The 23,287-nt window shown below is 40.1% G+C and overlaps 1 protein-coding gene across 2 annotated transcripts in view; it reads right to left on the reverse strand.

Moving 5' to 3' along the window:
- The window catches only part of LOC122643488 (5'-nucleotidase SurE-like), a 73,592-nt gene that overhangs the window by 46,271 nt on the left and 4,034 nt on the right, over positions 1–23,287 (reverse strand). For both annotated transcript variants that reach the window (XM_043837112.1, XM_043837108.1), the window contains exons 5-6: positions 9,890–9,967; positions 945–1,098 (exon numbers count right to left, since the gene is read on the reverse strand). In XM_043837112.1, coding sequence (XP_043693047.1) covers positions 945–1,098; positions 9,890–9,967 — 232 coding nt within the window. The remainder of the gene's footprint in view (positions 1–944; positions 1,099–9,889; positions 9,968–23,287) is intronic.

Raw genomic sequence — 23,287 nt, forward strand, 5'->3', positions numbered from 1 at the left:
GCTCTCTATTCATAATAATAATAAAAGAGATTACAAGGGGAAACACTGTTCATGATACTGTTCACGTGAACAGTGTCACAGCCCTAATTACATTTCTACCCTTGTTCATAAATACATAAATAAAAAATAAATAAAACACCCAAAAGACCAGAATACCCCCGAGGGTGTACATAATTTAACACTTTAAGTAGCTATTGTCTGAAGAGTGGTATTCATCTGCTATCTTTGTGTCCCTAATCTGGTTTTTGGCCTGTTTTTCTACAGTGTCTTAAATTAGTAAATGTATCAGCTAAGACTGTTGTTCACTTGTTCTTGAGGTTTTGGGGAAATTTCAAAGGACAACAGAATCAGTTATGATGGTGTGGTGAGAGTCATAGAATGGTAGTTGATCTGCAAAGTTCTTGGAATAGACCCGAGGAAAAAGGCTAAAAAAACTTTTGCCACGCCATTTTATTTTTATTCTTTTTTTTTTCAGTCCTACATTGCTCAACCAGTTTGGGAGTGGGCTTGTTAACAATGATCTCCCCCTCCCTACACCCCTTGCAGAAGAGTGTTCTGCTGTAACTAACCTACTAATATCTTTTATTGTATTCACTTCTTGCAACCATCATCCCCATACTAGTAACCTAATTTAGATCAATAAAAACAGATAAATAAATAATACAATGACTTCTAGTCAGCCCAAATCCAGCCAACATGAACATGTGAAGATTTCACCACCAATCATTTAGCTATGTTACAAAAGATTAACATATTTGCAGAGTTGGTTCTCTGACACATTGGTAAAAAAGATCTACGATCCCTTAAATATCCGTGATTGCCCCTAGTAACGATTGTTCGGTTTATTTGATGGATACCGAAAGCTCATATTCTTCCAATTCTGATTTGATAAAATCAGATGAAAGAATAGATTCTCTAGCCATTAATTTGATTCTGAATATCACCTTATGACTTGCAATGGTTGTCGGCAAATCCACATTCAAAAAGCATCTTTCAGGATACGTTTTATTTTTCAGCTCAGTCAGTATTGCATTTATGATGGGCAAGCAAGCCTCAGCGCCTAGTTTGAAGTCATGAATGCTGCTAAAGCCTCTAACCCTGCAAATTCATTTTACATTATAATCATAAAGCAGAAATCAAAAGCCCATTGAGAATTTGTTGTTTAATTATTAAAGATAATGATTTACAAAAGAGAAATAAAAGGGCAACCATGAAGAACATTTGCATACACAATATCATGTTTATTTTTACAGTTTCCTCTTGCTCATTTAGACATGATAGTTTCAAATAAACTATACACAAAGTTCTTTTGCACACATGATAAACATCATATGAATTAGAAGGCGGGCCTTGGTGAAAAGGTAAGTTTGCTCCATTGCTACCTAGTGGTCCTGAGTTCAAATCAGGAATAGCCTCTCCGTGAAGCAGGGGTATGACAGTGTACATATCTACCCCTCCCCAAACCCCGCAGTGGCAGGATCCTCATGATTAACGTCATATAAATTGAAGAAAGAAAAGAGTAAGGAATGACTTGGAGTAAGCAGTCATATTTAGAAGTCTATATTTTTCTTTTGTTGATAGATAAAAAAGCATTTTATCGCAATAGAAGAAAAAGGAGAACCAAGATGGAGTAGTATACAACAAAAACAAAGAGCTGAAGCCCCAAAGAAAAGACCAACAGCGGCACTACAACAGGGTACTGTCCCAAATACATTATGCAGTAGTCAATCATAATATTCATGTAAACTTACCATTGTTATCTTTCAGTAATATATATATATATATATATATATATATAGAGAGAGAGAGAGAGAGGAAAACTATAGTGGCGTTCCTAATGCATTAAATGGTTTACAAGGTCATTATCCAAGATAGATCTATGATTCACAGCTTTTATGGTCCATTAGTCTATTGTCAACGCAAACTAAAAGTGATAGAGAACAGAGCAAATTAAGAACTTCTTAAAATGAAAGGAAACTAAAAAGAAGACATAATCTATTGAAATGTTTGATAAAACAAAAGAAGGTGTTGAGGATTAGGAAGAGAGAGGAGAACTCAGCATTGCTAGCATTGCTTAGCTTCGTTTTATCGGTGTTCATCCATAATTTTAGCGTCATCATGGCACCCATTACTGAATGTATGAAGCAAAGGGTAAATCCCAATGAACACCTGCTACGAAAGCTTTTGCACTGATTAAGCATAAGATGAGAGAGGCTCCAGTGCTTCACATGTTGGAATTGGTGGCGTTATAATTCAAGCAGGAAAGACACTATCACAGCCCTCATTGTCTATGTGGATGATATTGTGCTGACTGGGAATGACAAAGCTGAAATAATGAGATTGAAGTCCTATTTGGCCCAACAATTTGAAATTAAAGATCTTGGACCTTTGAAGTATTTCTTGGGAATTGAAGTGTCCAGATCTAAGAAAGGAACTTACTGAAAGAGACAAGAATGCTGGGTTGCAAGCCAGTAAACTCTCCTATTGATCAGAATAAAAAATTAGGGGAATATTGTGGACCTTCACTAGTTGATACAGGGAAATACCAAAGACTTGTAGGAAAATTGATTTATCTCTCTTTGACTCGCCCAGATATCACCTATGCAGTTGGGGTGGTGAGTCAATTTATGCATGCACCCAAGAGTGGGCACTTGGATGTTGTATACCGGATTCTCAGGTACTTGAAGTCCTGCCCAGGGAAAGGCCTCCTATATGCCAAACACAACCATTTGAGAATTGAGGGCTTCACTGATGCAGATTGGGCTGGTTCAGTTTCAGATAGACGATCTACATCAGGTTACTGTACATTTGTGGGCGGTAATTTGTTCACTTGGAGGAGCAAAAAGCAACCTGTGGTGGCCAGATCTAGTGCAAAGGCCGAGTTTAGGGCTATGGCCCATAGAGTTTGTGAACTTCTATGGTTAAAGAAGCTAGTTCAAGAATTGGGGTTTGATACTGAAGCACCTATGAGACTTTGTTGCGATAACAAAGCTGCTATAAGTACAGCCCACAATCCTGTGCAATATGACAAAACAAAGCATATTGAGGTGGACAGGCACTTCATCAAAGAGAAGATCGACTCTAGACACATGCACTCCTTTTGTAAGAACTAGTGACCAATTAGCAAACATCTTCACCAAAGGTCTTATTCCTCATCAGTTCAGTACCTTTCTGTGCAAGTTGGGAATGTATGACATTTATTCTCCAGCTTGAGGGGGAGTGTTAGAATTAATAAGGTTATTTTAGGTATATGCCCATAATGTTGTAATTTGATGTATTATGTCTTTTATCTTTTTTACCTTTTACCTCCCTTAGCTATCTTATATCAGCTTGGGGGGCAGGGATGTCATTTCTATTTTCCAAGTTAAGTGAATGAATATATGGGAGAGTTGAGAATACTCTCCCAACACATTCCACCGAACTCACTCTCCTCCCTTTCTTTGTCTTCTTCTTCTTCTCCTCCTTCTCTCTTCTCCTCTCATCTTCCTCTTTCCTTCTTTCTCATCTTCATCTCCTAAATTCCAACTATTGGAGTGAGGCTGTTCTCACGGCCGCATATCTCATCAATCAAATGCCTTCATGTGTTCTGGACTCTCGCTGCCCTTTGGAGTTGCTTCTGGGATCGTCCACCTTTGTTGTTCCTCCAAAGGTTTTTGGCTGTGTGTGCTTTGTTCGTAATCATCACTAGCACGGTAAGCTTGATCCACATGGCATCCGGTGTATTTTCCTTGGCTATTCGGCGAGTCAAAAGGGGTACAAGTGTTATCATCCTTCCTCTCACCGTATGTTTGTCTCTATGGATGTGGAGTTCCATGAGACTGAGGCATATTTTTCCACCGCCACACCTCTTCAAGGGAAGATGTGCCTCTACTTGCTCCAATGCCAGATTCGGTTCAGGTTCAGGAAGATACTGATATGCCAATGGTTTCTGTCCAGGGGGAGCCTATTTCTGCCCAAGAGGAACCAACGGCTTTTGTTCAAGAAAATCCACAGTTCCATTAAAGGTCTTTGTTCGCTCCAAGTCCAAACGGCAACAAGATGAAGCCACCACTACCACTGCGCCACTCCAATCGTGTCCTCCTAATCCAAGTTCTCCTGCATTGTATCCATCTGGTGAGTTTCTTTCTCCTGGTGTTACTATTTTTTATCCTACACTTGATTTACCTATTGCTATTCGTAATCCCCTTAGGACTTGCACTTAACATCTCATTTCTAATGTTGTCTCTTATGATTATCTTTCACCCTCTTTTCATACATTTGTTTCTTCCTTGTCATCTGTTCCTACTCCTACGCACTGGCAAGAAGCTTTGGCTGATCCTAAATGGAAGGTTGCAATGGTGGAAGAGATGAGGGCATTTGGAAAAAATGAGACATGGGACTTAGTCACTCTTCCTCCAGGCACCTGTGGGCTGCACGTGGGTGTTTACTATGAAACAAAAAATGGATAGCACAATAGACAGATACAAGGCTAGGTTGATTGCCAGGGGCTTTACTCAGACTTTTGGCATGGACTATCAGGAGACATTTGCTCCAATGGCCAAGTTGAATACTGTTCGAGTTATTCTTTCGTGTGCAGTCAACTTGGGATGGGAGTTGCAACAACTAGACGTAAAAAATGCATTTCTTCATGGGTAACTTGAAGAGGAGGTGTACATGGATGTTCCTCCTGGCTTCTCTAGTCCGAAAACCCATGGTAAGGTATACAAATTGACACGGACGTTATATGGGCTAAAGCAATCTCCTCAAGCATGGTTTGGGTGTTTCCATAAAGCCATGTTGTTTGTGGGTTACAAACAGAGTAATGCTAATCATACTTTGTTCATCAAGAAGACTGGTTAGCTGATTACTATCCTCATTGTATATGTCGATGATATCGTAGTTACAGGGAATGACGTTGTTGAAATAGCTTGACTAAAGACCTAGGTAAGTTACGATACTTCCTTGGGATTGAGGTTGCTCGGTCTGATCAAGGTATTTTCCTTTCTCAACGGAAGTATACTCTTGACCTTTTATCTGACACTGGGATACTACGGTGCAAACCGGCTGATATTCCACTTGAAGCAAAAGGATGCTGAACCTATGGTCAAAGGAGGTTATCAAAGATTGGTTGTGAGTGATTTATCTCTCCCACATTAGACCAAATATTGCATTTTCCGTAAGCATGGTCAATCAATACATGCATGATCCATATTCTGGACACTTGGAGGTTGTATATCGGATCTTGAGGTACTTGAAATCTGCTCCTGGCCAAGGAGTTCTTTTTTCTCTCAATGATCATCTACACAGTGGGGCTTACACTGATGTTGATTGGGTTGGCTCTCTCGATAATAGACAATCTACCTCCATATATTGTACTCTAGTTGGTGGAAATCGCGTTACTTGGCAGAGCAAGAAGCAGGCAGTGGTTGCTCATTCTAGTGCAAAGGCTGAGTTTAGGGCTATGGCCCATGGAATTTGTGAACTTCTTTGGCTCCAGGGTCTTCTTCAGGATTTGTGTGTTCCTGTTCAACTTCCCATGCAGCTTTTTTGTGACAGTAAATCTACCATTAGTATTGCTCATAACCCGGTCCAACATGATTGGACGAAGCATGTTGAGATTGACCATCACTTCATCAAGGAGAAGTTAGAACAAGGCATCATTTGTATTCCCTTTATTACCTCTTCAGGGCAGTTGGAGGATATGTTTACAAAGGGCCTTCCCGGCAAGGTTTTTCATCCAATTATTTCCAAGTTGGGCGTGATTGATATCTAAGCACCAACTTAAGGGGGAGTATTGTAATATGGATACAAGGGTATTTTTGTCTAATTGTTTTATTTTATCCCTTAGGGGTATTCTTGTACTTGTACCTATTCTAGAACATTCTCTAGTCTATTATAAATAAAGTGGGCTATGGACATAAGAAAAAAACCATTATTCCTAATTTCATCAATATATATATAAAGGGCGTACCTAGTGCACGAGGTTCCCGCCACTACGGGTCTGGGGAGGGTCATAATGTACACAGCCTTACCCCTGCTTTCGCAGAGAGGCTGTTTCCAGACTCGATCGCGTGACCACTTAGTCAAGGTGGAGCAACCTTACCATTGAACCAAGGCCCGCCCTCATATATGTATTCAGGAATTGTATGCTAACCAATATGGAAAATAGGCAATGGCATGTCTTGGATACATATGCTCAAAGCAGCTCCGAATGTCAATTTACCAACATAGTCTAGCAGTTCACCATAAATTACTGGACAGAAGAGGTAAAGTCAGTACGCATATGATCCAGTATCAATTACCTTATATAAATTTCTATAGGTTATTAAGTATTAAAACTATGGGAAGCTGACTATCTATTCCATCTTGTCTTATGAACTCCCTTTTGTATCTGTGCTTTCATGGGGTCATAGAAATGTAAAAATTGGTGAACTTCCCTGAGGATTTGTATGTTTTATTAATTATAGCTATAAAATGTAGCCCCTTGAAACTCAAGGAAAATTTTCCTAGAATTGTTTTTCTCTGCTTTTTTTAGTATCTACCAAAGTAAAGGTCTTTTTTCCTTGCAAAGCTATTTGAATGTGGTCCTTCGTCTACCAAGCCTATTGATCAAAACTTGATATAGTTCCTTTCCTCCAAATCCAAAGACATAAGGGGGGCCTCACATTGATTGAGAGTTACCCATTAGTCTTATTGGTGGAAATGAAAGACGTCAACGAGGAGACACTTGCATTAGTTGATACCTCCAGTAGATTCCCCTAGACTGTCATTAGTGAAATGTGGTTAAAGGGACAAAGATAGGGTTTTCCCTAGCAATGCCTTCTGGAGCATTTTGTAAAATCAGAACCAAAGATTTTTGCCGGTAAAATATCTGTTAGCTGGGAAAACTAAACAAAGGTGACCGATAAAAATATTGGCCATGGCTTATTTGTACTCTGTTCAGGGCCGGAGGCCATGTGTGTCCTGAAACATGATCCAATCATACAAATGGCCTCAAAATTGACATAAGTACTAAAGATTAACCCTGCCATTGCTCTAAATAGTGCGGAATGGTGAAATAGGATTCATTTAGCAGACTTTAATTAGTTGGATTGAAATTTTGTATTAAAGACAAAACGGGGAGAGGGAAGGAGACAAAAGCCCTTAAGTAGTGTAATGTGGAAAGGCCTTGGGTAGTTAATCAGTAGATTAGTTGGAATTGCTCAGGAATCCAGATTCCAAGACTTGTACTATTATGTCCCTAGTGATTGACAGAGGATCTTAAGTCATCAAAATCCACAATTTGAACCTTGGCCGAGTCATCTTGATTGATGCAGATAGATTCTATGGAAAGCACTGAACAAGCCGTAGGAATCAAAGGAATGGTCCATCCAACCACTTAGTGGACCAGCCCACAGGGCCATAGAGCCAACCAGCTCTCAAGCTGGGCCAGCCCACCTGGGCTGGGAGTTTTTGGGTCTCTCAAACCTAAATCGTGGGATAGGTTTTGCCTTTAATTCAGCAAGAAATAAAGGAGGTCTTGCTACTGATTTTGTTACCTTTTTAGTTTATTCTCTCGGGAAATAATGTGGTTGTCTATCAAGCATCCAAGTTACAGTTTAGGACAGAATAGAGTTTCTATTTTCAATTTTATTGTAACCTTCTATTTTTGTTTCTTTCTTGAGGAGCAAGTCTGCTGCGTAGATAATGTAACAGGCTCCTATGGAGTCTCCCACGATTTTTATGAAGAATGAAAGCTTGCTTTGTGCATGTTTATTGTCCTAAGAGATGTTGTGTGTCTCGAATTCTTGTACCTGTTTCGAAGATTGACCCGCTCTGACATTTTTGGTGGCAACCCGAATGGGATTTTTTTGAGGTCTGTGATAATACTGATGGATCGACCCATTTGGAGGAGTATTTATATGTTTTCATGTCTTGTTGTGTAAGCAAGTGAAACATGTGACATTTGGGGATTTGAGTTAGGGTTTCTAGATGAGAGTTCTTGCTGTCGTTGTGGTGTTCTTGAGAGATCTCCACTGTAATCTTCTTCCATTTACATAGTGAATCATCTTCAGTTTCGCCCGTGGATGTAGCACATCATATTGGTGTGTGAACCACGTTAAATCTCTGGGTCATCTTTGTTTGCTCTGTTTTGTTTTTGTTCGTGTTTCGTCGTGTTTGTTTTAACAAGAGAGGCTATGACTGAGAGAGTCAAAGAAAGGTGAGAGGCCTGGGCTGAGAGAGCCACCTATCTCCCTTCCCTTCTTCTATCTGATGCAGGTGCACCACAACCTAAAAGAGCCAGCACAAGAGTCCAGATCAAGACAACTCAGCCCTGGCCCACAGCTTAGCCTAGCCAAGCCAAGCTATTATCAACCTTGCCGTGGACCCATTTGGGCATCCAAGACCCAGCCAGCACTCCCTAAAAGCTGACTGTTCAATTTGTGCCTTTCTAGTTTGTCTTTCCATGTTCCTAGGTTAATTAATGTAGTGGGTTTTTCTTTCCTAGGTAATATTAATTAGTCTTTTAGTTTTCCTAGCTATATAGTTATTATTGCTTGGTTGTAGTTGTCTGTCTTGTTTTTGTTTCTTACGTCTGAGATTTTCGGCAACCTTATATCTGTATTAAACCTTGGTTCCATAGGGTCACAAACCCCATTTGAGCCCTACAGTTGCTAATTCTAGTTGGGTTATTTTCTGGCCATATAACTGTCTGTCTATGCCTGCGGCATACTTGTTAGCTGCTGATTATTGGCTCCTTTGCCAGGACTGTTATATGTCTATTGTGGGTACTACTGGGGTTAGTTTACATGTAAATTGACCTCACATTATTGATGCTTGTATCAATGGCCTCAAACTGGATCAGGTCAGATGCAGAAGGAGATACAGGAGTCATCGACTTATCTTGTGTAGTGGAAATCTCACCAAAAAAGTCAAGCCAGGCAGCTCTGGCTTTGTAAGTGGTAAAGACATTAGAACTGTTGTTCCCATGTGGAAACGAGTCACTTTGTTCAAAAATTTGAAGAAAGGAATCATAACAAGAAAGACTGAAAAAACTGACCAAATATCTTTTAACTCAGAAATCTACTTAAGAGAACCAGAATTATGAATCTAGTACTAGATATTCCTACGATTCAAAAGTAGTAACTGGTAAAGACATTCAAAAAAATCTACTTATTGGAGTAACCAAGTAGGACTCTGTGGAGATCTCATTTCTTTGCTATTTCTCGCCATTATTATCTTTTTTTTTTTTTTGGGGTGATCCATTTGCCAGAAGATACACCAGGCCACACTATACCATTCAAGACCCACAACAGCTAGACTATACAAAAATGTACAAGCTAGTCCATTTTCGCTTAACTCAATCCTCTGTTTTTGCTTTCTGTCCTCAACCCATCCCCTTTCTTCTTAATATATTTTTTTCTTGTAGCAAATCACAACAACAACATAGCCTTATCCCAACTAAATGGGTTCAGCTACATGGATCCTTGCTCTCTGATCAGCTCTATTAGAAGTCATACAAGATACAAGGCCTAAGTTATGCATGTCTTTCCCACCACTTCACCTATGGTTATTTTAGGCCCCTGGCTCTTTTAGTTCCTTCAATCTGAATCAAGCCACTCCTCCATACTGGAGCATCCCAAGGCCTCTGTTGAACATGGCCATGCCACCTCAAACGACTCTCCTGTAGTTTATCATGTATCCGAACTACCCCCAACTCATCTCTAATAGGTCATTCCTTACTTTATCCTTCCTAGTTTTGCCACACACCCATCTCAACATCCTCATCTCTGCTACACTTCAGTTTATCTATATGACACTTCTTTACTGCCCAACATTCAGCACCATACATCATAGCTTGGTGTATAATGCATACTTCATACAGTTTCAACCATAGTGCACTACATGAGGGCTAATACAGCTTGCATACCAATCATATGACACAGAAATAGAAGGTACACCATAAAAGAAGGCCTCTCGAGCACCAGCCACTGTCCCTGAATAGACACTGCAAGCCAGAAACAGGAGAAGTCCATCAAATAAAGTCCTAAGCAGAAATAATGGTTAATCACTATTTCAAATGACAAATTGAAGTACATTTTTTTTTGGTGTGTGTTCACGTTTGTGTCTGTGTGTCTGCATGTGTGGTCACAGTGAATACTAACCAAAGGCTCCAAAATTTATTAGCAGATACACAAAAGACAAAGACATAATCATGGCCTAGTTCAACTGAATTTTACCACCAAATTATAGGTACAAAACCCTGAGAAGGTAAAGCATAATGAAAGCCAGAATCTAAGCACATAATAAACTACAACTCCAGTTAGATGCTTAAATTAATTACATCTTTTCATATGTCCTGTGAAAAAAATCAGCAATTTGCAAGTAGGGGGTATTCTCAATGTTAATGATAATTTAACAACTCATTGAGGTTAAAGATATGGTACGAAACAAAAGTAATGAGACTCGTAGAATAGTCCATGAGAAAATACGTGATAATCTTAGGTCCTTTGAATTCTACTGCAATAAGATAAAGAGAAATCCATGTAATCACTTCAATTATTTTCTTTTCTTTTTTTTTAGTAGAGGCTGCAGATTATGATATTAAGGCTCTGTTTGGCTCGATAGAAAACCATGCTGAAAAAATGTTCTTGGTAAGTTGGATTTTTTTTTCAAATGGCATATGTTTGCCACCAGGAACAGATCCATTTCATTCTGAATTATAAAATAGCATTTGAGTATATTCCTTTTTTGGTTCTGGAAGGTATGATGGCTGAATCTATTTTCTGAGGTGGTAGAGAGTTTTATGTTCAGGATGTTGGTCATGAATGTTTATTTAACCCTCTTCCTTTTTATTCTCTTCTCTGTACGTGTACACCCAACATTTCATGTTACAAGTAATGAAACACATATTCTTGTTACAGATCAATCAAAAAGAAAAATACTTGTAATTTCTGAAATTTGAACGTTGTTACAAATCCTGAGAAGAAAAGGAAAAACCAGAGACGAAACGATAGAAGAAGAAGAGAAGGGAAGAAAAGAAGAGAACTCAATGCACTGAGTTCCTCTCCCACAGTTTGTATTTATAATAATAACTAATTACATCAAAATAGGAAACTTGTTCCTTGACAACCAAGAAACTAACCCTAACTAGGAAACTAAAATAAAATGGTGGAAACAAACTAAGAAACCAAGATAGGGACAATCCCCCTATTCATGGTAAATTACCCAAACTACCCTTGTACCCCCACGGCACAAGGGCCCATTCTCAACACTCCCCCTCAAGCTGGGGTACACATGTAACAAAAAAAAAATCTCCAGCTTGAAACAAAAGCACAAGGTAACAATTGTAGCACCACCCAGCAGCACATCAATAGCTCAAGCACAATGACCACCAATCAGCAACAGTAAGTTAAAGAAACCGTGTCGAATAGAACCAAACAGCAACGAGCAATAATAAGCGGTAGAGAACCCCAACCGCGATCTAAAGATCATATAACGGCAACAGCAACATCACAGGTAGTAGATAGGCCTCTTGCCAAAGAAGACAAGTAAAAGTGCAGCATCAATAGCTACATCACAAGAAGAATCTCGCAACTCTTTCAGAGGAACCATTTCACAGAAGGCTACTGTCTCAGAGGTACTACTGCGGTACTTGTACATCAGCTCGGTGCTTGTAGAATGCGGAGCCAAGTAAAAAAAACTGCATATGGTTGCTGACCAACCAATCAAAGACAGCATATGGTTGCTGACCGACCAATCAAAGACAGCATATGGTTGCTGACCGACCATACAAAGACAGCATATGGTTGCTGACGAACCACTCGGCATAAGGTAGCCGTGGACCAAATAGATAAAAGTTTTATTGTTGCTGAACCAAACACATAAACTCTTAATGTTGTTGTGGATACGAGCAGATGACACGCATAGATAAAAATAATCTTCAAGAATGAGTGACATAAGCAATCACACAAAACTTCCAATTGGGTTCGTGTGATTACATGTGGGCCCATCCAAGTGAAGAAACAACTCAAATCCAAACACCAGTGGCAAAAGAGTAAATATTTAGAGTTTTAATAGAGCAATGGCAGAATGGTGAATAATTAAAAGTTATAATTGGAATGGCAATATTGTAATTAATCTAACGTTGTAAAAGGGATATGGCAGATTCGTAATTAACAGAAGCACAAAGGTTAAAACAATTAAAGGAAAGGTAATGTATGAGTGAAAGAGGTAGTTTTGGAATGGAGGAACAAAGTATGGATATGAGTAATATTAGAAGAAGGAAAGGGTAAAATAGGGAAAAGGAAAAACAAAGGGGTTTAATTACCTAAGGAAATAGAGATCGTCTTCAACCTGTGAGCACAACAGAACCAGCGGTGATGGAAGTTCTGTGTGATTGATTCAGACCTCCAACTCAAGCTCCGATTGCACACAAAAGCTTCGAAAGAGTTCGTAATCCTTAACGATATTGTTTCCAGATTATAGAGACACCATCAGGTAAGCACCAACACAAAAACCAGCAGGTAACGACGACAAATCGATAGAAGCAGCAATAGTAGCAGATATTCCAATTTGCAAAGGTGAATCGAACAATACGGGTAAGGTTATCACAGGAACAGCAGGGCGTCCATCCAACCAGCAGGAAAGCTCTCTACCACGGTGACAACAGAGAATAACTCGAATAGATGTTAACTTCAGCAGCAACAGTCGGTAAACATAACGGAGACCTTTAAACGACTCTCAAACCGGCAACGTTTTGAACCCAGATCGATTCAAACCATCAACTCTGATACCATGTTACAAATCCTGAGAAGAAAAGGAAAAACCAGAGAAGAAACAATAGAAGAAGAAGAGATGGGAAGAAAATAAGAGAACTCGATGCATTGAGTTCCTCTCCCACAGTTTGTATTTATAATAACTGTAACAGAACAGAACCCCAGGCTAATCTGTAGTAGAGAACAAAGAAGAAGAAGAAGAAAATAGAGAATAAAGAGAAGGAGAAGAGAGAGATCGATAGAGAGCATGAAACTCTCCCACGATTTGTGATTAATCAAATCGTGGGGAGGGGAGTCTTATTTACAATCTCAGCAATAATTAAAATACAATCAATTACCCCAAAATACCCCTAAGACAATAGAAATAACTAGAAACATAAACAGGACTAAAATACCCCCAGCATATGATAAACATAAAACGATAGATCTTAACACTCCCCCTCAAGCTGGAGCGTAGACATCACCAAGATCCAGCTTGGAACAACCACTCAAGAACTGAGGTCGAAATAGAGCCTTCATAAACATATCTCCAAGCTGAAACTAGGAACGAACAAAAGGGGTAGTAATCAGCTTCTTCTGAACAGCATCTCGAACAAAATGACAGTCAACTTCAATGTGCTTGGTTCATTCATGAAAAACGGGGTTGTTGGCAATATAGATGGCAGCTTGGTTATCACAATACATCTCTATGGGCTGATCACTGCAATAACCAAGCTCATGAGCAAAAGAACAAACCCACATCAATTCTGCGGCTGTATGAGCCATAGCTCTGTACTCAGCCTCTGCACTCGAACGAGCAACAGTGGTCTGTTTCTTGCTCTTCCAAGTAACCAAATTACCTCCAAAGAAAGTGCAATAACCTGTAGTCGATCTTCTATCGCCATCAGAACCAGCCCAATCAGCATCAGTGAACCCAACAATGCTGGTATGACCATGGCGACAATAAACCAGCCCCTTACCTGGAGCACCCTTGAGGTAGCGTAACATGCGACAAGTAGCATCCCAATGTATTTGCTTAGGTGTCTGCATGAACTGACTAACAACACCCACAGCAAAGGAAATATCGGGACGAGTAACTGTAAGATAGATAAGTTTACCGACCAGGCGTCAATATTGATGTGGGTCACTAAATTCCTTGTCATCAGCAGAAGAACCAAACTTAACATGGGCATCCATAGGAGTATCAATAGGTTTACAACCCAACATTCCTGTCTCATCAAGTAAATCAAGGACATACTTCCTCTGAGATAAGCTAAGACCTCGAGAACTGCGAACAACCTCAATACCAAGAAAGTACCTGAGATTACCCAAATCCTTGATCCGAAAGTTATTATGTAAATACGTCTTCACCTGTGCAATTCCAGAAGCATCATTACCGGTAACAATAATGTCGTCGACATAGACCGCTAAGATGACCACGTTAGACCCCTAACACCTAACAAAGATAGAGTGGTCAGAATAGCACTGAGAAAACCCACAACCAACCACAATACTGCTGAATTTATCAAACCACACACGAGGAGACTGTTTCAGTCCATAAATTACCTTATGAAGGCGACAAACCCGGACACTATCCTCCCCCTGAGCAACATAACCAGGATGTTGCTCCATGTATACTTCCTCCTGGAGATCACCATATAAGAAAACATTCTTCACATCCATCTGAAATAGAAGCCAGTCAAGATTAACGGCCAGGGAAAGCAAAATACGGACAATATTTAACCGCGCAACAAGAGAGAAGGTCTCAAAGTAGTCGACCCCATAGGTCTATGTAAACCCTTTGGCAACCAAACGGGCTTTGAGCCACTCCACAGAACCATCTGGATTGTACTTAACCGTGTACACCCAACGACACTGAACAAGATCTTTACCAGGCGGTAGATCAACCAATGACCAGGTCTTACGAGAAAGCAAGGCATCCATTTCCACATCCATAGCAAGTTTCCACCCAGGGTGGGACAAGGCAGACGTATAAGAGGTAGGAAGAAAAGTAGAATGTAAAGCAGCAGCAAAAGCACGATAATGGAGTGGAATATGAGAAACAGAAACATAATTAGCCAATGGGTAAAGAGACTGTTGAGTACAAGTACGAGTACCTTTTCTCTGTGCAATGGGGAGATCATCAGTGTCTAAAGTTGGATCCGTAGGCAAGGAGTCAGCTGGTGGCAGTGGAGGGGCAGCCACAATAGTTTGAGATGGCAAAGATGGCGGCTGCTGTTGGGCACGGCACGCGTAGACCTTAACGGATGTGGAATCAGGATTTGCAACTAATGGAAGAGGAGGAACAGGGGCAGCAACAACACTATCGCCACCACCAGTATCAAACTCAAGACCAAGGGCAACAGAAGATCCAACAAAATAAGGGGAGTTTTCAAAACAGGTAACATCGGCGGAAACAAACTGCTGGCGAGAGACGGGATCAAAACACTTGTAACCCTTCTGGGTACGAGAATAGCCAAGGAACAAACACTTGATAGCCCTAGGAGATAGTTTATCAAGACCAGGGTGAAGCACATGAACAAAACATTGGCAACCAAAGACACGAGGGGGAAGAGAGAAACAGCCCGGTCAGGAAAAACAATATTAAAAGGAATTTGATTATTAAGAACAGATGAAGGCATACGATTAATTAAGAAACAAGTTGTTAATACCGCATCTACCCAATAGAACTTAGGGACATTCATATGAAACATCAACGACCTAGTAATGTCTAACAAATGGCGGTTTTTGCGCTCTGCCACACCATTTTGCTGCGGTGTGTAGGAGCAACTAGTTTGATGAAGGATGCCATTGTCAGAACAAAAGGAGGAAACCTCACGTTGGATTATTTCTAGGGCATTGTCAATGGGCAAAATTTTCAAATGAACACCAAATTGAACACGAATTTCATTATAAAACTGTTTGAAAGTAGATACAAATTCAGATCGATCCTTCAAGAGGTACAGCCATGTCATACGAGAATGATCATCAATAAAACTAACAAAATAAGAAAAACCTAACCGACTCTTGACCCTACAAGGACCCCAAATATCAGAATGAACTAATTGAAACAAAGAAGTACTCCTAGACTCTGGACTCAAAGGAAACATAGTACGATGATGCTTGCCAAGCTCACAAGCTTCACACTCAATGCAGGAGACAGATTTGCAGCTAGGAACAAGATGACGTAGCTTGGATAATGAAGGATGTCCTAGCCGATAATGCCAATGTAAAGGAGACACACTAGAAGAAGTAGCAACCGCCGCCGTAGAAGTAGATGCCAAATCAAAATAATAGAGGCCACCCTTCTCATGCTCGCCACCAATCGTCATCTTTGTTGCAAGATCCTGAATGACACAATGAGAAGGATGAAAGGTTATAGAACAATTCAAAGTCTTAATTAATTGACTAACAGATAGAAGATTAAGAGGAAGCTTAGGTACATGAAGAACATCAGATAAAGAAAAAACAGAAGATAAGGGGATGTCCCATGACCAGTAATAGGTATAAAGGACCCATCGGCAATAGAAATCCGAGATGGGACAGCAGGCTGAGTAAATGAGGAAAATAAATTGGGCTTATCAGTCATATGGGAGGAGGCACCGGAGTCAATGACCCACGAAGAAGGTGAGGAGGCAAGACATGTAGTGGATGTACCTAGATGAGTAAGAACAGCTGTAGATGTAGATGAAGATGCCTCAAGTTGCTGAACGCGTTGTAAGAGCTGAGAAACCAGGTCATTGGAGGAACTACCACTATCGGTGGAAGACCCATGTGTAGTGTCAGGAGGATGCACAGAATCAGCCGCTCCATCAGAAACTGCAGCGTTTGCAAACTGCTCTCATGCCCATTGTGGTTTGCCATGTTTCAGCCAACACTTGTCAATAGTGTGGTTAGGAGGACGACCACAATGAGAGCACCACCGAGAACCACTATCACCAGAAGACGAACCAGCAAGGTGAGAACCAGTTCCACGACCACTAGAACCAGCCCCACGTCCACAACCAGATCCAGAACCACGACCTCGAGAAGAGGTACCACCACCACGACCACGCCCTCCAGTAGAAGTGAAGAGGGCAGAATTATCTTTAGAGACAGGGGCTGAATCAGATTTCACCACCGTAGGAGAAACAACTCTCTGGATTCGACAATATGCTTCATTCATAGCTGGAATCTTCTCACCAGCCAATAATTGGCTCTTGACGGATTGAAGATCAGAGTCCAATCCAGAGAGAAATTTAGCAACCAAAAATTCAAATCGTTGGGATTTAATCACAAAGGCATCAGTAGCTATAGGCTGATACACATTGAGTTCTTCCCACATCCCCTTCAGTGAACTATAATATTCGCCAAGAGACTTTCCTTCTTGCTTGAAAGAGAAAAACCTCTGATACAAATCATAAATTCGGGACAGATTGGTATCTGGAGAATAGCTCTCCTTGAGTTCTTCCTAAACTCCCTTGGCAGTTTTATGAAACATAACATTAGAAGCAATGGAAGGTTCCATGCTATTCCAAAGCCAACACAGAAGGGTGGCATTTTCTGCCTTCCAATCATCATATTTGTCATCAGTAGGAGCTGGTGGTGTCATAGTGACATAAGATATCTTCCGGCAAGCAGTAACGTAAACTTCAAAGGCTTGAGACCAAAGAAGGTAGTTGGAGGCACCATTTAACTTAATGGTAGTAATCTGAATATTGAAGTTGTCCGTAGGAGGCTTAGATTCAGCCATGAGACCAAGTAAAAACTGTGAAATAATTCCTGGGATAGATAGAGAGCAGCAATAGCCAGCAATGAAGAGGAATAAGGCACTAAATCGATTCCAGCCAAAACCCTGATTAGGGTAAAAATCAACAATCTGCAGAGGAGGCTAAAACAGCCCAATATGTGACCAATTATTGGTGTAAATAATCACCAAAATAAAGAGAATAAAGATCCCCAAACCAGCAGCCAATGTGAAGAAGAATTCCCAGGAGAAGAGAAAAAATCAATTTCACAGGGTTTTGAGAAATCGATTTCTCAGATGAAAATAAACACCACTTCAATTTGCAGTAATCTTGGACAGCAGCAGGTGCAAAACACAATCAGTCTTCAGCATATCAGGGAACCCTAGTCCTTCATTAGTGTATGACTAGGGTTCAGACAAGAGAATACAGCATTTGGTTGCTGTGGACCACGGCAAGAGAGCAAGGAGAAGGAGAAGCCTTCAAAACCACAACACCAAGGAGGACTGTGGATCAGACTTAGGGCTCTGATACCATGTAACAAAACAGAACCCTAGGCTAATCTGCAGTAGAGAACAAAGAAGAAGAAGAAGAAAATAGAGAATAAAGAGAAGGAGAAGAGAGAGATCGATAGAGAGTATGAAACTCTCCCACGATTTGTGATTAATCAAATCGAGGGGAGGGGAGTCTTATTTATAATCTCAGCAATAATTAAAATACAATCAATTACCCCAAAATACCCCTAAGACAATAGAAATAACTAGAAACATAAACAGGACTAAAATACCCCCAGAATATGGTAAACATAAAACGATAGATCTTAACAATAACCAATTACATCAAAATAGGAAACTCATTCCTTGACAACCAAGAAACTAACCCTAACTAGGAAGCTAAAATAAAACGGTGGAAACAAACTAAGAAACCAAGATAGGGACAATCCCCCTATTCATGGTAAATTACCCAAACTACCCTTGTACCCCACGCACAAGGGCCCATTCTCAACAAACGTTATAAACTCTCTTTATGCCAGTGTACTACATGCGCCCATAACTCCGCCAATGTTTGTTGCCGGTCCCAAGCCCGAATAAAGGAGTGTTGGTGCATCAGGTCAGTAGCCACCAGCCGGTATTGAAAAAACTCTAGCCAAACCCTTTTTACATGGATTCTAGAACCTTATATTTTCATTGCTATGCTAGGGCGTTCTCCGCAAACGACACGCTACACTTTGACCCAGGTGTAGTGAATTGTGAGCAAGGATTAGATAGGGTGTCCACTGTAATGTACGTACTACATCACCGCCTGGATGCTGTGACAAGTAGGCAAGGGTATCGCACCATGGATAAGGGTGGGTAAAGAAGCTAATCCAAAAGCATAGGATTAGATTAGCATCTTGGAACATTGGATCTTTAACGGGTAAGAGTCTATAAATTAATAAATGTTATGAGGAGAAGAATGATTAACATAGCTTGTATTCAAGAATCAAGAGATTATATAGAAGGGGAAAAAGCTAAGGAGTTGGATGACTTTAAACTTTGGTATATGGGGGATAAAAGTAATAGAAGTAGAGTGGGCATAGTAGCGGATAAAGATTTAAAGAACGATGTGATGGATGTTAAAAAATTTGGTGATAGGATTATATCCATCAAGCTTGTGTTGGAGAAAGAGGTTGTCAGTATAATGCGTACCCCAAGTAGGATTGGGTGAAAGAAGTAAGTTACATTGAGAATACATGGATGATTTAATGCAAGGTTTTAGTCAAGGGGAAAAGATTACTATAGGGGATGATCTGAATGGATGTTGGGAGAGATCATAGAGGCTATGAAGACGTACATGAAGGATATGGTTTTGGAGAGAGGAATGACGAGGGAATTGAGTTTAGATTTGATGTGTCTTATGATTTATCCATTGTAAACACATACTTTAAAAAGAGAGAGGAGCATTTAGTTACCTTCAAAAGTTGGCATCATAATAGCCAAATAGATTCTTTCTCACTAGAAGGTCTGATAGGTTGTTATGTAAGGACTGTAAAGTTATACTAGGAGAGAGCCCAACTACACAACATAGATTAGTAGTCATGGATATGTATCTCATTACGCCGAATTGTATGAAAGGTGAGTTTATTCGCCCTAGGATAAGGTGGTGGAGCTTAAAAGGATATACTTTGAAATCATTTACTGAAAAAGCGATCAAATGAAAAGCTAGTCTTTGGCTCTGCTGTATATCACATTTGGATGGAAAGGAATCTTAAAAGATGACTTCCAAATCTCGTTCCTTTGATTCGATTTGGAAAGCCATCTCTTTTGATGTCTCCACCAAGCTCACCTTTTGCTCCCATAAACCTTTTTGTGACTCCCCAAGGAACAGGCATATTGTTGTTACCTGGGGCTTAGACATGTCTCTCTTGCAACCTCCAGCCTCTTATTTTTTTGGTGAATAAATATATTACCAAACCCCAAGAGGGGGCAGGGAGCAAAGGGGAAGGGATATACAAAGAAGGAGGAAAAAAGGGGGGGGGAGACAAACAGCAATCCAACCTGCACAGAGGTGGAGGGATGTAAAATAGGCAAATCAAGACCCCAGGAGACAACAATATGCCTCCAACCTCTTAAGGATGGCCTGATTTTGAGTTTCTCTCCCCCCCCCCCCTTTCTATCCCCTTTGTATATTCCCCTCTCCCCTCTTTTTCCCTCCGGCCCCCTCCTGGGGTTTAGTAATATATTTATTCACCAAAAAAAAAAAGGAAAGTGGGACTATGATAGAGATACTAATGCGATGTTGAACAAGATGAGTGCTTGTATTAAGAGGGTTGCTAACAATATCCTAGGCAAATTGAAAGGTAAAAGTCATTCCTCTAGGGAAACTTGGTGGGATGATGAGGTTCAAGCAGCCATTAAGACTAAAAAAGCTAATTTAAGACATGGCAAAGGACTATGGATGTAGAGGATCTAAAAATGTATAAATTGGCCAGAAATGAAACTAAGAAGATTGCGGGAAAAGCAAGGGCGAAGAAATATGGAGATCTTTATAACAATTTGAGCACAAAGGGGGAAAAGTTATATATAAGATAACTAAAATGAGGGAAAGGACGAGTAGAGATTCCGACCATGCTAGATGTATTAAAAGTGAAGATGGTAAACTACTAATAAGGGATGAGGACATTAAGGAGAGATGGAAAGATTATTTTTACAACCTACTAAATGAAAACATTTCAAGTAATAGAGTCCCGGAAGACTGCATTACTCATCAAGACACCACATGTAGTAGATGTATACGAAAAATTAGGGTGCCTGAAGTAAAAAAAAAAAAACTTTAAAAAAGATGAAAATAGGCAAGGCACCAGGTCCAAATGGGGTCCTCATAGAAGTGTGGAAGAACTTAAGAATTTGCAGTTTATCTTGGCTAACCAAGCTATTTAATAAGATTATGAGCACAAGGAAAATGCCAGATAAATGGAGAGAAGCATTGTGATTCCGATTTAAGAAAATAAAGGTGATATTCAGAGCTGCAATAACTATAGAGGCATAAAACTAATGAGTCATACAATGAAATTATGGGAGAGTTGTTGAAACTCACCTTAGACAAGAAACGACTATTATGGAAAACCAATTTGGTTTTATGCCACAAAGATCATAGATAGAAGTAATTTACTTACTTACAAGACTCATGGAAAGATTTAGAGATTGCAAAAGGGTCTTCATAAGGTCTTTATTGACCAAGAAAAAGCTTATGACAGAGTCTCACGCGAGTTAATCTGGCGAGTACTAGAGAAGAGAAGTGTTTTAGGAAAATATGCGGGCATAATCAAAGATATGTATACTGGTGAATTGTGGGGTGTCAAGGTAGTGAATTCCCAATTACAGTTGGGTTACATCAAGGATTAGAGCTTTAAGCCCTTATTCGCTTATCATGGATGATTTAACCAAAGACCATCAAGATGAGGTTCCTTGGTGTATGATTTTTGCTGATGACATTGTTTTGATGGATGAGACAAAAGCAGGGATTAACGCCAAGTTGGAGTTATAGAGATCAACCTTGGAATCAAAAGGTTTAAAGATAAGTAGAACGACAACGGAGCATGTGTTGTGTAACTTTAATTATACTAGGACGGATAATGAGGGGGTGAAAATTGATGAGAGGGAGATTTTGCAAAGTGATTATTTTAGGTATTTTGGCTCAATCATAAATAAAGAAGGTGAGGTAATATAGAGGATAATGTTTCACAGAGAATTAAAATAGGATGGATGAAGTAACGAGGCGTGTCCGGTGTTGTACGATCGACGTATTCCTTTAAAACTTAAAGAACAATTTTATAGGGCAATCATATGACCAACTATGATGTATGGTGTGGAATGTTGAACTCAGTGTAGCTGAAATAAGGATGTTGAGATGAATGTGTGGCAAAACTATGAAGGATAAAGTATGGAATGATCATATTAGAGCTGATTCAGGAGTAGCTCCAATATATGATAAGCTGCGAGAAAGTCGTTTGAGGTGGCAAAGCCATGTACAACGGGGCCTTTAGATACTCTAATACGGAGGACTGATTTAATTCAGATTCAAGGAACTAAAAGAGGCAGGGGCAGACCTAAAATAACTCTGGAAGAGTTGGAGAGGATATACATGCATAGCTTAGTCCTTGTATCAAGTATGACATCGAACATAGCTGACTGGAGGGTAAGGATCCATGTAGCCGATCCCATTTAGTTGGGATAAGAGTAGTACATATGCCCATAACATGAGGCTTTGCCCCCTAATTTGTTTTTTAAGCATTTGTAATTGTAGTATTTACAGTTCAGGGATTCATATCATATTTCTATACATCTACTTAGGGCTTCCCATAGTGCTCATGGTCTCACTCCTACTCAAACGGAATATACTCTTGATTTACTTCGATGCAGTGGAATGCCTAGCTGTAAGGCTTGTTCTACTCCTGCTGCTTCTGGCTCCAAACTCTCTTCTTCTGCAGGCACGCCAATCTCTGATCGCAGCGAATTTCACCAACTTGTTGGGGCTCTTAGAAAAAGCATGCCCAAAATCTTTTGCAAATTTTTCAACTCTAATTGATGCAGAAGACAAGATGTTTGGTAAACAATTTGTTAGAACCAAACACAAGAAGAGGGCTGGTTCACTTAGTCAATTGGTGAACCAACCCATTGGGCCATAAGGCCAACCAACCTTGAGTTGGGCCAGCCCAATAGGGGTGGGAGTTGCTGGGTCTCTGAAACCCAGAATCGGGGGGGTACTTTAGTCACTATTACATAGTCACTCTTCAAGACAGTTGCTGGCCAATAGTATCTATGTGGGGACCACATGAGACTCCAGTTTTGACAAGAAAGAGAGAATCGGCTGTACTTCTAGAAGACCTGAAGATCATTTATTTTGTTTCTATTTTCTTGTCAATCCTAGTTTCTGTTTTTATTTCATAGCAAGTTAGTTTCTATTTTATTGTAACTTGAGAGGCAAGTCATACCCCCTATACAATTTTAAGTTGTAACAGTCCATAGAGGCTCCCCATGATTTAATGAGCTGATTGATTTTTGCTTTGAGCAAAGATTCACCTTGTCAAAGAGTGTGACAATGAAGGACTGTTAGGAGCCTGGCTGAGAAAGCCAAATCCCACTATCCCCTGCCTTCTATTTTCTTATTTCCTTCTCCCTTTCATCTGCTACACCCAACCGAGCCTGTCTACTACTGTGATTTGTGACTGCAACCGCTGCAAGCAACTGCTACTGAATTCTAGAAGCTGTTCTCCAAGCAAGTTCTTGGCTGTTGCTGCTGCTGCTCCCTGCAATCCAACTTGATTGCTGCAACTCCTGAGTTCAATATCTTCACATCTACTGGTCA

This window comes from Telopea speciosissima, chromosome 1, assembly GCF_018873765.1.
Source record: "Telopea speciosissima isolate NSW1024214 ecotype Mountain lineage chromosome 1, Tspe_v1, whole genome shotgun sequence".
Lineage (NCBI taxonomy): Eukaryota > Viridiplantae > Streptophyta > Magnoliopsida > Proteales > Proteaceae > Telopea > Telopea speciosissima.